Source organism: Arvicola amphibius, chromosome 1 (genome assembly GCF_903992535.2).
Source record: "Arvicola amphibius chromosome 1, mArvAmp1.2, whole genome shotgun sequence".
Classification (NCBI taxonomy): domain Eukaryota; kingdom Metazoa; phylum Chordata; class Mammalia; order Rodentia; family Cricetidae; genus Arvicola; species Arvicola amphibius.
In genome coordinates, this window is record NC_052047.1 from 84443353 (window position 1) to 84460877 (window position 17525).

General features: G+C 40.1%; 1 protein-coding gene across 7 annotated transcripts in view; it reads right to left on the reverse strand.

The window, feature by feature from the left end:
• Window positions 1-17525, reverse strand: part of Ehbp1 (EH domain binding protein 1) — a 250966-nt gene that overhangs the window by 196783 nt on the left and 36658 nt on the right. For all 7 annotated transcript variants that reach the window (XM_038320910.2, XM_038320899.2, XM_042054614.1 and 4 more), the window contains exons 4-5: window positions 10669-10764; window positions 4784-4837 (exon numbers count right to left, since the gene is read on the reverse strand). In XM_038320910.2, coding sequence (XP_038176838.1) covers window positions 4784-4837; window positions 10669-10764 — 150 coding nt within the window. The remainder of the gene's footprint in view (window positions 1-4783; window positions 4838-10668; window positions 10765-17525) is intronic.

Below are 17525 nucleotides of genomic sequence, written 5' to 3' on the forward strand. Positions count from 1 at the left end.
AGGTGGTTATGCAGACAAAGCCTATGAGATCGGCCTGGTTAATGCATGTATATGGTAGAGTCCCTCTAAAAATTATCTGACTGAAGAGAGAGCTGGACAATTAAAAGGAAAAAATATTGAGAACAAAAAACTTTTCAATACCTATTGATGGATTTCATTCGTGGTTTATATGGAGTTTAGTTTTGTTAGGTTTTTTTTTTCTAAACATAACCAACACCCACAATGTAACATTAGTGAATTTTAATTTATTTTAAATTAAAGACACCAGAGATGTATTATGAATCCAAAATACTTCTGAATTTAAAGTTTTTTCAATCTCTTACAGGTGTATGTAGGATCTGACTCCAGACTGGACTGTGATTGTTAACTCCCTTTTTCTTTTTTCCAAGACAGGGTTTCTCTGTGTAGCCCTGGCTGTCCCAGAACTGGCTCTGAAGACCAGGCTAGCCTCCATCTGCTTCTGCCTCCTGAGTAATGGGATTAACCACCACTGCCCAGCTTTAACTCTTTTTAAAATTCTTTCTAAAGCGTAAAATCAACTTTCAGACTATTTCAATGTCTACGAAGTACCTAGTTATATAATTACCTAAGAGACCAGCAGCATCTAAGGCCTTAGAGAAGTTCAAGAACTCATTTATGAAAACAGAATTGGGTATGAGTGTGTCAGAAACTAGCCTACCAATCACACTGGCACAGGATAAAACAGTGGTTTTTATCCAGGTGGTGGTGGTGCACGCCATTGATCCCAGCATTTGGGAGGCAGAGGCAGGTGGATCTCTGAGTTTGAGGCCAGCCTGGTCTACAGACTGAGTTCCAGAACAGCCAGGGCTACTCAGAGAAACCCTGTTTTGAAAAACCAAACCAAACAAAAGCAAAGGGATGATGGAAAATAAGATGATCCACATAAACGAAGTAGGCACTGCCCAAGAGTTCACCTGTGCCGGTATGATGTTCATATATGATCTAGCTGCCATTTCCTCCAATACGGTTAAAGGATGCTACTAATGTAATTCTCTTAAAAAGAACTTCAGTAGGACTTTAATGGTTCACTGGTTTAACTGTAACCATTGGTTCTCTGACTCCTTCAATGCTGCTGCACTGGGAAGCTACTCTGCCATAATAAGACAATGACAGTGGTTATAGGGGTAAGGAGAATAAAGGGCTTCCTGTGTCAGAGTTACTTAACCAACAACGGTCCCTGCTAGTGGTTCATAATACAGACCCGGACTTTCCAGAGCCTGTGAAAGAGTTAACACACTTGGATGGAGTTAAAACATCTGTAGATAAGGAAGAAAAATAAAACAATTCTCAAAATCTATTTTTGACTCTTATTTAAAATCGTCTTGAAAACTGAATCAGAAGTTCTTCCTAGTTCTAACCCTTGCCGGTGAGAGCACACAGCACTTGCCCTGTTTTGTTCCAGGTTTAGTTTTACACAACATTCCTTGGCATTCGGTGGTTCATAATTTATGATGGTTGTCCTCATTTAGAATAGTTAAAGTAGAACATTCTTGGGCTGGCAAGATGGTTCAGCAGATAAAGTGTCTGCTGCTTGAGTATGGACCGCAGTTCCGACCCACAGCACCCAGGCGAATGCTCACATATAATCCCGGCACTGGGAAGCAGAGGCAGAGCTTCTGAGCAAGCTGGCTAGCGAGACCAGCTCAGTCTGCAAACTCGAAGTTCAAGTGAGAGACCCTGCCTCAAAAATATAAGGTAGAGAGGGGTTGGAGACACACATCCTCAACCTCTGGCCTCCACACAATGCATGCATGTGTACATGAACCTGAATACACACATGCACCCACACACATACACACACATTTGAACAACAGTATATCTCGTGTAGTGGTGGATTAAAGAATGCTTCAGTCACAATGTGTCTCCATTTCTTTCTTAAGCATTAAGAATTTAGCAATTTCACAACTTTTAAAGTCTAGTTACTGTGTACCTGATAATGTACACTCAATTGACCTCTTTCTCTTTAATCTTTTAAAAATAAACACACTAGTGGTTAATAGTAGATCAAAACTCATAATTGGTTTTGTGTGTGTGAGAGCATGTGTGTCTGCATGCACATGTGTTTTAGAAACTTTTTCTAATTCTTTTTGGGTGTGTGAATGTGCATTTGTGTCTTAGAGACTCTCTTCTAGTTCTGAGTGTGTGTTTACTGTGGAGTATATGTGCAGTAAATAAACACGGCAGGCACAACTGTGAACATGCACATGGAGGGAAGAGGTGTTGGGAGTCCCCTCTGTCACTGGCAGCCTGATTTAGTGGCAGGGTCTCCCCCTGAATCTGGAGGTTGAGCTTTTTCATTTGTTCCTTCAGCGTGGCTGGCAGCCAGCAAGCCCCAGAGCTCCTCCTGCCTCTGAACCCCTAGAGCTGCAGCCGCGGGCACACACAGCCTCACCCTCTTGTTCATGGTGATGGGATCTGAACTCAGGGCCTCACACTTGCACAGTAAGGGCTCGCAACCAGTGGGACACCTTTCCAGGCCCTCACCAAACAAAATACTGCTATAAGGACAGGTAAAGCCAACAAAATACAATCATAACAAATTTGCCTAATAAAACTGTTCTTTTCTACCATGGCATTCCCAGTAAGTATTGCTGCTGATGTCATCATCTTTACTGAAAGCTGGGGAATTACCCAGCTCCTGTATTTGTTAGCTTCTCTTTCTTTTTCAAGTTATCAAATACTTAGATTTCATTTTTCCTCCAACCCTTGGTATTAGAAATCAGAACCCAAGTTCTCCACACGCTGAGCAAGAGCTCCAGAACTGAGCCATCCTTAGACCCTGCTTTTCTGCACCATAATCTTAGTAGGTAGCTCAGGTTGGCCCTTTACTTATGAAGCCAAGACTGACTTTAAACTTGGTCCTTCTACCTCACCTCCCGAGTGCTGGGATTACAGGCATGTACCAACAGGCTTAGGTTTGTTCCATTAGGCTGCTGCTCTGTTGTGGGCTTATAGAAATATTTCCATGTAGGCCAGCAAAATGGTTTAGTGTTAAAGGAGCTCTTTGAACCACATTGCCAGGGTATATTTTTCACGATGATGTATTTACACAATAAAAATTAATTTCTATAGATATTTCAGTTGAAAATTTTTATCTTATAAGATAAATGATAAGAATAACTGAAAAAAACCTATATGATTTAATTGAATTTTGTGAATTTAACATATTTAGAGAGAAGGAAAGCCAGCCACCATAATTTTTTGTTCTTTTTCTTCCCATGTTCATTCCCTCTCCTGACTGATTTCTAGAAATTTCAGCTATTTCAATAATAGGTAAGTGGGGAAAAATATGTTTCTGGACTTAGACATATTATTTAGTAAAAGGTTACAAAAATACATATCCCAATACAGAAAGATAGTTTAATACATACCTTTATTTTGCATTCAATTTAAAGTTTACCATTTTAAGATTTTGTATGTACCTCTGTTGATCTTTAAAATACCTTTTGCAGTCAAATCTAGTAATGTCATATAGTTTTCCTTTAAAAAAATCTTGAGCCTTTTTGCACATTAGTATATAACCTAATTTTCAGGAATGTGGAACTACTGTTTCTTAATCCTAAGGCTGAATAGTAAGAACACCTTCCTACACAAATGTAAAACTGGTTTTAACACGCCTCTACCATTAAACAGTTTAGGTTCACGTGTGTAGATGAGCCATAAGCAACGGAAGGTCATCCACTGGAAGTCCTCCATCTGATACGAGCACGAGAGCTTTCGAGTCTAACTTAAAAGTCTAAGTTCGTTTTGTTTTTCCTCCAAGTATAATTTATGTTCAAATCCATCTCTACAAAAACACCCAAGCTGCTGATGCGCATGAGACGTTAGCGTGCTTGGCAGTGCTTCCTATCAGCCGTCAGAACTCCCCACTGTGTTTGTACCTGGTACCTGAGTTTGCTCCCACACTTCCCAACACTTTAAACCTAGAAATGGTCCAACTCACTGCTGGGGAAAGCTTAAGTTTCCTTTTACCACTGGATACGAAGTCAAGTCAAGCACAGGAGAAAGGAACGTGACACAAAGACTGCCATAAGCAGGTTCCAGGTAAGCCGCAGGGTTTTGAGGACGCTCCCGAGAAGGAGGCGACACCACCAATAGTAAAGGCTGGTCTTCAGAGACGCCTGCCAGCCTCCCAGCATCTCACAAACTCTCAAGCAGAGGAGTTCATTCAGAAACTTGCCCTTGATCAGAGGACTTGTAACTGGGACAACAGGGCTTCAAACCAAGTCATCTGTGTGTCCGTGTGTGCACGTGCACACATGCATGTTCATCCAGAGGACATCCGGTCCCTGGAGCTAGAGTTACAAGCACTTGTTACAGCACCTGATGTGTGAACCCCACTCCAGTATTGTGAGAGAACATCAAGTACTTTTAATCAATAAGCCATCTCTCCAGCCCCCAGAAGTCTAGACTTTTAATCAATATTATTGTCATTGCCTATTCTCTCTAGTTCTTAGGTAAAAGACATTTATTTAATACTACGAAGGCATTTATTATATAAGAAATGCCATGCTAGCTGATGAAGAGATAAAGAAGGCAAGTGTGTGACTTTGCCTCAGGTCCACACAGAATACATCGTGTACATACAGTTTGTCATTAAAGACTTTTACAGTTTATCATAAAAATTTATAAGCAACTGTTATTGATAAGAACTTCTAAAATCTACAAATTCCCTATTAAGTTTTCAGAAAGCGACATTTCTCCCATCACCAAACTGCTCGTGCAGTGAGGTAAAAAAGCATTGACTCTGTCACTAACTTACGTTCTCAATGACAAATGTCCACTCTTTGTCTTCAAATTCTTCTGCATGAGGATCCTGCAACAAAAGCAAATTTCGAGAATGAAAAACACTCTCACTAGTCCAGTTGATATAATCAAGAAAACACAAGTTTGTTTGTTGCTTTACTAACTTTTTAAAAGGAAGGAGCAAAATAACCTCTTTAAAGAAATCTGAGTAATTTCCCTAAAACAATCATATTTTATATTAAGAAATTCTTTTCCTTTTGTGGACACATCTCTCCCAGCGCTGCATCTATGACAAGACAGACACATGACCACAGACAGACAACTCTGAGTCAACAAGTATTCCAGGGGCTAAATGCTCACACAAAGTTCTCCTACTGCTCTCAGTATTTGAATCTCAGTATTGAAAGAGCGCCACTTGAGAGGCTGGGTTCTGACACAGAGGTTATGCGAACCCCTGGAATTTCTAAGTATTCCAAGGGGTTTCATAATCAGACACAACAGCCAGTCAACATGAGCTGCTGACAATCCTCTTCCCACTTCTCCCCTTAGGACCTGAGGAATCTAGGGGTGAGGGATCCTGCCACCCCAGGCAGTGCTGTTTTGTACGTGAGGCACACTTTTGCAGGCATTTAGCTGACAAATACTAAAAACTACCCTAGCAATTGCAGAAGTCATCTATGGACTCATGCATACTTGTTCCTGTATTTAAAGACATAGTCCATACTCTCCTAGGAATAAGTGAATAGGATAAATGAAATCAAAGACCTCACTGGAAATGAGAAAACAACACATTTCATCTTGCAGAAACCAACAAGGAAAGTGTCACGAGAGAGAAAATACCCAGATGCAGCAGAACTGTGTGCGCTTTCCACACCTATGAGAAGTAAAGGCAACAGAGCGCACAGAGAACAAAGTGGAATGTGAATCCTCTGCTTCCTGGCTGCCAGGGATGCAAGTGAGCAAGGCTCCTGCCCCAGGTCCTCCCCGCCACAACATACAACGTCTCCTTCAAGTTGCTTCCGTTCAAGTATTTTCTCACAGCAAAAGGAAAGGTAACTAAGACACAGGGCAAGAAAAATAGCAATATTGTAACTTTTAAGCTGTAAATTCTTGATACAGGAACTGGCATTCCTTCAAATCCATTTCAAAGTAATCAAAATTTTACAATAAAAAATAATTCAATAACTTTAAAAAGAGGAAGTAGTAGGTTCATAATATGTTTATATTCAATATATTCAAGTTCAAGTCTAGTGTAAGGGGTAGATATTCACATTCCATGTGGAGATATACACAGTACAATGGTATTTCAGTAGAGCGGGCTGTCTTAAGACACTAAAGATTAGGCACATCCACATGGAGATGGACTCTGGTATCTCTGTACAGGGTCTCAGCCACTTGCTCCTCACTGAGAAGAATCTTGTTTATAACTGGCCCCACTTTATTATCATAATCTTCTGTTGCTATGGTCACAGTTGAGTTGCCATCCTGGCTATCTCAAGGTAAAGGGGCTACAACAGTATTTCAGTTCATTTACCTTTCACCCACAGATTAATCTTCAGGCCAAACTCTAACCATGTTAGCATGACTCAAATTTCCTTTAGTCCCTTACAACACATGTGATATGTAGCACAAATAATAAAAACCCAGAGACAGATAATGGGGTTCAACCTGAAGATCAGAAAAGCAAAGCAACCTAGCCACCAGAGAGCTCTTACCTCTATGAAATCTTCAGACTGAACCAGAGCGAGTTCCTGTCTCATCCTGCCTTATAGTCCTCTCTAGTGCTGGAATTAAAGGCGTGCACCACCACTGCCCAGCCTCTATGGCTAACTAGTGTGGCTGCTGGGATTAAAGGTGTGTCCCACCACTGCCGGGCCTGTATGTCTGACTAGTATGGCTGTTTTGCATTCTGATCTCCAGGCAAGCTTTATTTATTAAAATATAAATGAAATATCACTACAGTGATAATCCCAGACTTTAACCAGGCCTAGTGGCACACGTCTGTACGCCCAGCTCCAGTGCCTATAACTGAATTAGGACACAAACAGTTCTACTCGGAGACTAAGTAACAACATGACAACGCCGAGGAGAGCCATCCTACCATCCTCCTGCCTGTTGGTTTGCTTCTTAATTGTTTTTTTAGAAATTCAGCACAATTGGTATCAGCGACACAGAAGCATTGAACACTCACTGTGCCTGGTTAATGTGGAGTTATGAGACAGGTAGTCTTTTTATTACCACATCACTGAGCAGCAGACAGCAATGGCACAAATGTGAACGCTACACTGGAGTTCCGGATCACCTGACTTTATCCACTTGTTCACTCAGTTTAACCACTGAGCCTCCAGCCTCAAGAAACATGCATGGCACACAGCAGCCTCTCGAGAATATTGGACAAATTAATTCATGAATAAATGATACATCGATTTAATAGTGCCTTCATATAGTGATATACTTCACTAAATAAAAACTTTTTGAGACACAGATGAAGTAGTATATCTACAACAATTTTTAAAGAATTATTTCATTAAGGCAAAGAAATAATCTGATAGGAAACCTCAGTAAGTGATGTGAAAGCAGCAACAACAATATTCACTTCTCAGGCACTCTAAAGTGGATGTCTACAGAATTATTTTATTATGGACCAGACAAAACATCTGTAATTAATCAAGCCTTCTTTATTTTCCTCTAACTGTTGTCAACTTTCTTACCTCTTCTCTTCTGAAACTCTAATACATTTTTAAATTTTTTACTAGCCATATCTATTTTCAATTTAGTTGAAATTTCAAACACAGGCATTAATCTAAAGGAATCAACTTCTGGTTAAATTACAGAGGTGAAACACGCTGATAACTTTCTTAAAAAGTATTTCTCGAGTATTTCTCAGGGAGATGGCTCAGCAGTTAAAAGCACTAGTTGCTCTTCCAAGGAACCCAGGTTCGAATCCCAACAGCCATGAGGCAGCTCAGAATCATCTGTAGCTTAAGGTCCAGAGGATTCAACACCCTCTTCTGTCCTCCTCAGTACCAGCCACACACACGGTGCAGACGTACATGCAGGCAAACACCACATCCATAAGATTTTTTTTTTTAATTTAGGGGTTCTGGAGAGGTTTCTCCACAATTAGGAGCACTGGCTGCTGCTATTCCAGAGGACCTAGGTAACATCCTTGGCACCACGTGGTACCTCAGACCATGGAACTCCAGCCAGGGATTCAAGCCATCCATAGGCAGCACACACATGGGGTACACAAGAGGTGCAATGTAGACACCTATACCCACAAAAAAAATTTTTACAAAACAAATAATTCAAAAAGTATTTCTCTGTGAATTTACTTCCGTGAATGTCTTGGAACATTTACAATTTCAAAATTACATCAACTGTGAAACTTGAAAGGAGGGGAAAGTATGAGGAAATTTTTTGCTTGAATATTTAAGAGCTGTTCAAAAACAAGATCCAAAACTTACCATGAAAGAATGAAGTTGTTTCATTTTTTTTAAATTTTTTCTATCAGAATTCTGAGTGATGTGGAAGATAAATGACCCACTGAAAATACTCATTTAAATACTGGAAAAGGTAACAAGATTGCCCTAACAATATAATCGAGTAGAAAATGCTGCAGACTAGGAAGGAGGGCTTTGGGGCAAGATCCCTACATATTAATGCTCAAAGGCATGGATGCTGAGACAGAAGCAAATCCCACACAGGATGGAAAACCACTCTTAACTTCTGATCTTCCCAGCAACAATTTTAACAGCTGCTTTCAACTCAGACTCTTTCTGAAAATGGCTATGAACTATGTTTCAACTCCATTCCAATCCCCTGTTCTCTACCATTAAAAATAAATGTGAAACACTGTATAACTTTGTCTACTCATTGTGTTAACCAATATGAGCAGACTAAACAAGAAATTCACTTGATTAGATTGCTTAACAGTCTTTCTCAAGCATATCAGATATGTTGCACCTGTAGTAAATATTCATAACCTATTACTACAGAGTAGGCAATTCAGTATAGACCAATGGTTCTCAACCTTCCTAATGCTGTGACCCTTTAATACAGTTCTTCATGGGGTGGTGACCCCAACCATAAAATTATGTTATTGCTACTTCATAACTGTAACTGTGCTACTAATATAAATCATAACTATCTGATATGCATAATATCTGGTATGTGACCCCCCAAGGGGGTCATGACCCACAGGTGAGAACTGCTCTGGCCTAGAGGAAAGAACTGGGTTGACTCAAGGTATTGGGGACGTTAACCTCCCCACTGGTCTTAGCTCCCTTATCAGTAAAATGGAAATATTGAGGGGACCTTGGAACTGCGCTGAGAACAGACTGATGTGGGCAGAGGCTCAAGAAGTACTGCTCTCAACCACCATGCGTAGGGTATCATTCCAGCAGGGGAGTTATGGAAAAGAAGGGTTTCGTAGCAGCCTCTGAGGACAGCCAGCAGAAAGGCAACAAGACTGGCCTAGGGGAAAAGATGAACAGAAAAGCAGCTACCGCTTCCTCTCTTATTTTTCCCCTAAGCAAAGTACAGAGATGATGGTGATGATGGTGTCACCAACAACAATATAATAATAGGCCAATAATAGGCCATACTTTGCTCCCACTATTTCTTGAGAGCAGAAAAGTTGGTTAGTAAACTGGTGCTTAATTATCATATGTGTTGAGTCTTTTATGATATTTAAAGAAATAAGGCAAATATCAAGAAAAAACACACAAAAGATAGGCAAATAGTATATGAATGCCAGTATTTTTATCTGTACTTTAAAATAGTATATTGCTTTCAAGTTATAATTTTCATAAATATCAATGTTAATAAAATATTTAACTAGTAAGCTTGGTGGCCCATGTCTTTACTCTCAGGAGAGGCAGAGTTCAGCAGATTTCTGTGGATTTGAGACTAGTAAGAATAGGCTCCAGGCCAGACAGAGCTACCTAGTTAAGATCCTGTCTCAGTATATATGGACCTATATACATACATATATATATTTTTGCATAATTATATATTACATATTTCCTTAGTGTATGTGTATGGATATGTATATTTACTGTTATACTTGGTTTTCACCAAAAAGTCAAGAAGCAATTGACCAGCTATTAATTTTAAATACATCATGTTGTGGAATATTAGTTTAAGATATGTTACACTGGTTTATGCGGTGGAATATTTATTTAATGGTGCAAAGATGCATTGCATTCTTTTATGTTTCATTTGCTTAACTCTGTAAAGCTGTGTTGCTCTGCCTACCCAAAATACCTGATTGGTCTAATAAAGAGCTAGGCAGAAAGAGGATAGGAGGAGCTGCCAGGCAGAGAAAATAAACAGAAGGGACAAAAAGAGAAGAGAAGGAGGGAGAAAAGAAGGAGAGAAAGACATCAGGTGCCAGCAACCCAGCCACACAGCTGGGAGGAGAGAGATATAGAATAAAGTTAAAAAGTCCAGAGGCAAAAGACAGTCGGGATAATTTAAGAAAAGCTGGCTAGAAACAAGCCAAGCTAAGGCTGGGCGTTCATAAACAAGAATAAGTCTCCGTGTATTTATTTGGGAGCTGGTGGCAGGCACCCAAAGAGTTAAAACAACAACTACATATCATGTTGCATTAACACCAATATTTACTGAATACTGATTTTAAAGTAAACTGTTATCAAACAAAGCCAACAAAATGAGGAGTGGAACAGACTTCACCAACTTCAGCTCTGCACAGGAAAAGCACTTGAATGAGTCCTGTGGGGAGTGTACGAGAAGTCTGTGGTGCCTTTACAGTGTATAAACCTCCCCTTGGAAATGACACCATCGGGTAAGCAGATGCATTCAATAACCGTGTGATAATCGTATACGGAAGCACATACAGATGCAACTATAAACTTAGATTACACAAAAAGAACTTACCTTAAAAAGAGTCACAGTGATCTCAATGTTTTCAGGAACAGGCCAAACAACCACACCACGGTATGGATTTTTTATTCCAGGTTGCCAGCTGTGAGCCTACCAGAATAAAAATGAAAGCTTCAATTATGAGGTTAACAATCTACAAAAGTATATTAACCTTATTTAGCTCTCCACTAAGGTCTATAGTCTCCCTCAGACAAAAATCACTCATCAAAATAATAGCAAAGAGGAAAACAAAACAACACATTTTAAGCATTAAGCTTGGGTCAGAATAGCTCAAACAAATAGATCTATAAGCAAACCCTCATATACCCCACTACACAAACATGCAGGTATGCTACAAGAAATGACAGAAAAATAAGACATCTCATGTTCCTAAAGGCTGCTGTTTCTGATTATGGAAAACTTTAACAAGGAGCAATATTTAAGATTATTTTTGTGATTGAGAAGCTTGAGGCAAATTTATTCCTTAAAAGGAAAATCTCAAATCTGAAGAAACGTCTGAGTGATTAAGAGTGCAGGATGTTCTTCCAGAGGACCTGGGTTTAAGTCCTAAAACCCACATGGTGGCTCACAACCATCTGTAACTCCAGTTCCAAGGGATCCAACATCCTCTTCTGACCTACACGGGCACTAGGACTCAAGTGGTACATGATATACATGCAGACAGAACAACCATATGCAAAAAATTTGAAAAAAATTTCAGGAAAATCTAGCAGGGTGCAGCCATTGCATGAGTGGTCCCAGCAACTCAGGAGGCCAAGGGCTCCAAAAAAAAAAAAAAAAAAAAAAAAAAAGGAGAAAGTGGGGGTATTTAAGTTCGTTTCCCCTAAACTGCAATGCTTCTTATTTAGGGCACGTGAGAGCAAACAGTAGCTTTTCCAGTCTGTTTCTAATTCTTGTGATTTGGAAGGTGTCTTACTTATAGACCTTGATTACCCAAATTCCCTTGGAAACTTCACCACCCCGACTTTAAAGTTCATCCCCAGATCTCCCTTGTGTGTCATTAACCAAAGCCGAGCTAAAGACAGATGTCATGCCAGGACAGGGCTAGTACGTTTTCATCTTTGCATGCTGTAAAACTCTGGATGTGTCGGAAGAAGATAACAAGAGCTATGTGTCAGTCCACAAACTAAGATCCAAGTATGTCAAACTCATTGCACGTGTGGAAGAAACCTTCCTAAAGGTGGAAACTACTCATTCCCCACTCTGGGTCACTGGGCCACAGAGCTGGGGAAGATTTCCTGCTTTGGTGGAGGGGGGTTATGGTGTACGTAGTAACAGACGCACAAATTATTCAGATTACCTAAGCAGTATGTTACGTGGAGCACAAATGTCAGGGAAGAAATAAAACAGAGAACAAGGATACAGGGGTCAGAAGAACATAGCTTTCCCCAGGGCAGTCAGAGGCGGCTTCGTGGAAGCAGTGACATGAGGGAAGGATGAAGAAATGGGATCTACAAGTACAGGAAAAAGCCTTCTGAGGGTGGGACGACGCCTGGCAATGAAGCACATCAAGTTTATAACAAGGTAACATGTCCGGAGCGGAGTGGCCAGGGAGTGCTGCCGGCGCCAGTGGAGGCCCAGCCTGGGAAGGCCCTAGTAGGCCTCTCAAAAGATTCTCATCAGAAGGTTTAAAACAGAGGGATGCTGAACTAAGCTGTGTTTAAGCTGACTCTTCTAGCCAATGAGTCCACGACAGGCTTCGTAATACAGGAAAGAACAAGTAGGAGGCCGCTGCAATAAAGAGGAGAGCTGAGGGGGACTTGACCAGGGGTGGTAAAAATGTGGCAGAGTAGCCACATTCTGGTACACTCTGGTAAATACTCTGGTACTGGTATTTTACAGATAGTAACCAAGATCTGCTGTTTTATATAGGAGAGAAGGAAAGTAGCTAGAGCTGAGTGAGGTAACGCTGTTTCGCTCTTGAGGAACTAGAAGAAAGAAACTGCTGCTAATGTATATAGGGCAAGGCCAAGCTCAGCTCAGTGTTATACACATCAAATCTCAGTCGCCTGTTAGATACCCAAGTTCAGGTCTTCAAACAGGAAGCTCAGTCAAGTATTGTTACAATTTGGGAATTATTAGCATACAGATATTACTTCATCTTTAGAATCAATATGATCCTACGAGAGTGAGAACAGATATATGGGATGTAGTGATGGACCGCTTTCCTGGCATGCATCTGGCATGCAAACCTGGGGGTTTGGGAGGGTAGTCTGCACTGAGACCTTGGGTACAACATGAACAAGACAAGGAAATGAAACAAGAGCGGCAAAGGTGTGTCAGGAGAGTGAAGAAAACCCAGGGGCATGAGGTGCCCGAGCCACGCTGTGAAGAGAAGGACCCACAGCTGGTGAGGGGACAGGTGGTAAAGCTGGGAAAAGACCACCGGATTCAACAAAGCAGAGCTGCTAACATCAAAACAAGCAGCTTCAACGCTGTAGTCCAGAGGGAAAGTCAGACCGGAATGAGCTCAGAGAGAAAGGGAAGAGAGAAACGGAAGGTACTTCACATGAGAACACAATTACTTTGAGGGTAAGAAACAAGTTACCCACAGCTGCGAAAATAACATCCGAAGAGAATCTGTAAAGACAAAGAACGCACTTATGCTAATGGGAAATAACCAGTTAAGAGGGAAACCGTGATGATGCAGAAACCAAAGGAGAAAAGCTCAGAGGACGGGCCTCGGACACAGGGAGACAGCTGGGGTTTTGTTGTCTTCCAGCAGCAAAGGCCACTTCCTCATAATAGCAGTACTTGACTAGAGATACAAAGACGGACGAGGAGGGGCGGAGTCTCACAGCACAGGACCTGCATTTATACTCCAGAACCCATTTAAAACTGGCAGGTGTGCTTGTGGCAGCTGTAACCCGGAGTGGGGGGTGCAGGCGGAGGCTCACTGGGCAAAGAATTTAAAGTCTAATATAATACAGGTACCTAATGATGATTTTGGTGATTAGACAGACAGATAGATAAAATTATGCAGAACCATCAAAACTGTAAGTTATGAGATACAGATAGGCTGGGCAGTGCTGGCTCACGCCTTTTATCCCAGCACTTGGAAGGCACAGGTAGGTGGATCTCTGTGTGAGTTCAAGGCCAGTCAGAGGTCAGCTAGGACTGTTACACAGAGAAACCCTGTCTTGAAAAACCAGAGAGAGAGAGAGACCGAGACAGAGAGAAACAACACATCATTGGTAAATCTCTAAGAACCCTGGTCAGTTTTCACGCAGGATTAGCAGGATAATAGAAAAGAATTTCCCTAGAAAGTGACTGCATAGAGACACATGTAGAAGTAGTCACCGCCTCAGCACAGTTAGCAAGGCTTTACCCTACAACTGAAAACTACAATTATGAGCATTTGCCAGCATCCTAAGACAGCTAAGCGATTAGGACACATTACTCAGATCTCTGCATACAGTTTTTCTTTCTTACTTTTTGGGTCATCTATATTAATACCTTTTGATATCTGTCAAAGGCAGGCCTGGGGAAAATGTAACACTACTTAATTGAGGATACTCTGATGGTAGTACTGAATATGAACTGGCCACAGCTTAGAATGGGAATAGTCTCAATTAAGGAAGTATCTTGATTAGGCTGGCCTGAAAGCATGTCTTTAGGGGATTTCTCTCAGCTATTCACTGACCCAGCACACTGTGGGCAGCACATTCCCTAGGCTTGGCCCTGAACTGTGCAACAGAGAAGAAAGCTTGGTAAGCAACATGCAAGCAAGTAAAGCAGAGTAGGTTCAGCCATTTCTCTCTGTTCTAGCCTCTGCATGTGTTATGACTGGCTGTGTGTATTTCTGCCGTGATTTCCCCCTTTGATGAACTGTAACTTTGAATTGCAAGCTAAAACAAACTTTTCCTCCTTAAGATGCATTTTGCCAGGATATTTTAGCATAGTAACAGAAATAAAACTTGAACAGGTACTAACTCTATAAAATACACTGACTGCTTTCCAAGTATTTCACGCCACACTTACCTAAAAGATTGGTACTTTCTATACATAGCCACAGTGTTCCAGTGAGGGCTAGTGGAAGGCTAAGTAGGTAGGGTGCATCCATGCAAGGGTGTGGACCTGAGAGCTCAGCAAGCCAGGACCCATGGAAACGCTCAATGGATGTGGCACCTGCCTGGAATCCCAGAACTTGAGAGGAGATCCCTGAAGCAGGCCAGCTAGCTAGGCTAGCCCAGTCAGCAAGCTCTGGATTCGAGAGACCCTGTCTCAATATATAAGGTGGCTTCCTTATATAGGTGCACATACATGCAACCACACAGCAATAAACATGCACACACACGCAGCAAAAAGTTTCACTAAAATTTCCAATTTTATACTTCATTAAACTTATATTTTACAAATTTTAAAAGTGCGTATACCATGTTTCATATGTCACCTATTAAGCAATTTGACTGTGCTGGCAAAACCTCCCTCAGGTAAAGCTCCCCTGTATCCTCCTGCTAACAGGAAGGGTACACATGTGAGAAACTCCATCACGAAGCAAGGCTACAGAAGGTGATGGTGACAGGTTTCCCTTTGGTATTCTCACACCTCTCTGCAAAGTTCAAATTCTAGTTAGAAAGCGGGAGTTTCAACAGCAAAACATAAAATGCCATGTTTATTCTGGTTTATCACAACTGCCCAGCTGCTACGGTCACATATACAAAAAACTTATTTATGTATGCCTTCACAAATCAATTACAGCTTGACAGAGTCTGTGATATAAATGTCATTGCTTGAGAAAGGAGGAAAGCTTCATATTGTGTTAATTGCCCACACTAATTATTTTAATCAAAATGAATCTGCAATGAGCTCTTTAAATAGTTAGCTATAAAATATACATGTACCAACAGAAAATGAGCAATTAACTAGGAATTAAACTTTAAATTAAAAAGGCAAATGTGCCTAATTATTTACTGCCTAATTTAACTGTCAGTATAATATCTTATCTGAGTGTCTGTTTTAAACTTCCTTATTTAGCTATTATGTGTCATTTATAAAACATTTCCATAAGTGTACAGGACATATATACATATAACATGTATATATATACATATATATACATGTTATAAGCTTAACTCTGTCAGTTCTCATAAACTATTTGTTATATACCTCTAATATTCCAAGAAAAAGACAGGAATTCTAAAGTACAGTAACACCTGAAAGACGGGATTCCAGGGCTGTCCTTGTCCACTGATGCTCAATTCTTTACACAAATGATGCAGTGTGTGCATATGACCTGTGCAATTGTTCCCTGCATTACAAATCATCTCTAGACATTTATGGATGCCCACTGCAATGTGGGGCAGTGTAACTAACTACTTGCTATCCCATATTGCTTAGGGAATAATGAGGGGAAGTTTTGCATATGTTCGAGACTGACACAGTTTTTGGAGACAGGTTTCACAAAGCCCAGACTGACCTTGAACATCTGACCCTCCAGTCTCCACCTCCCAGGTACTGAGATTACAGATGGCCCCACCACACCCAGCTCACTCACAATTTTCCCCAAATATTTTCAATTCATAGTTGGTTGAATCCACATATATGAAACTCCTAAATACAGAGCTGACTGTGTATAAAGGAGGTCTTGAAGAACATTAAAACTAAGAAATAAATAGAATAAAAAGTAATTTATTATAAAATATACTGGTTTCTGAGAAAATTAATCTGTATTTCATTACCTAGATTCAAACAATATCTGATATGAGAATCTTTCCTTCATAAAAACTACTTAATTTCAAATAAATCATTAAATAACAAAGTATATTCAGTATCAAAATGAGTATTTTCTGTTATAACATTTTAAATTATAACAACATAATTTATTATATTTCACAGTATCACTCTTACTTCTGGCAAGTTCTTAGGTTAAAGGTGCCTGTCCTGTCACCCACAGCTGCATTCCCACAGCCAGAGAAACAGAAAATACTTGAGCAATAATGATTCTAGCTGTTAACACTGACAAGGGTGAAAAAAAGTAATTAATCAACTTGCAGTATATTCACATAATGGTATACTATCTAGCAATAAAACCATAAACTACAAAAAAAGAGCATAAATACATCTCAAAAACATGATGCTGAGTATAGGAAACCACACATAAAATAGTATTATATAAAAACTATATATAGTACTATTAAAAATATACAGTGCTAATAGTAAAAATACTATTTTAGCACTTCTATATGAAATTCAAAAATAGGTAAAGTTAGTTTTTTCTGACAGAAAATCAAAATAATGATAGTCTCTGAGGGTTGGGAACTGCCTGGAAAAGAAACAAAAAAATTATGTTGATAGCAATCTACATTTTGATAGGAGTATTATTTATACAAGTATGTATATATAAATTGTATTTATAATATGTGTATTACAAATTATAAACGTGTATGCTTAAAAATTATAATATATATCACTGTGCTGATTTGAATAAGAATGGCTCATATATTTGAATGCTTAATCATCAGGGAATAGCAAAACTTGAAAAGGATTAGGAGGTATGGCTTTGTTGGAGGAAGTGTGTCACTGAGGCTGGGCTTTGAGGTTTCAAAATCCCAAAGCCTGGCCCAGTATCTCTCTTCCTGCTGCCTATGACGCAGATATAGAACTCTTCGCTGCTTCTCCAGCACCATGTCTGCCTATGACACCTTGCTCCCCACCATGATAATGGACTAAACCTCAGAAACTGTGATCAAGCCCCAAATAAATGCTTTCTTTTATAATAGTTGCCATGGTTGTGGTGTCTCTTCACAGCAACACAACAGCGACCAAGACACTCAGTGAACTGAATAACTCAGGTTTGGTTAATTATGGATGCATAAGTTTTAGCTTAATAAAAATAAAACTAGAGGCCA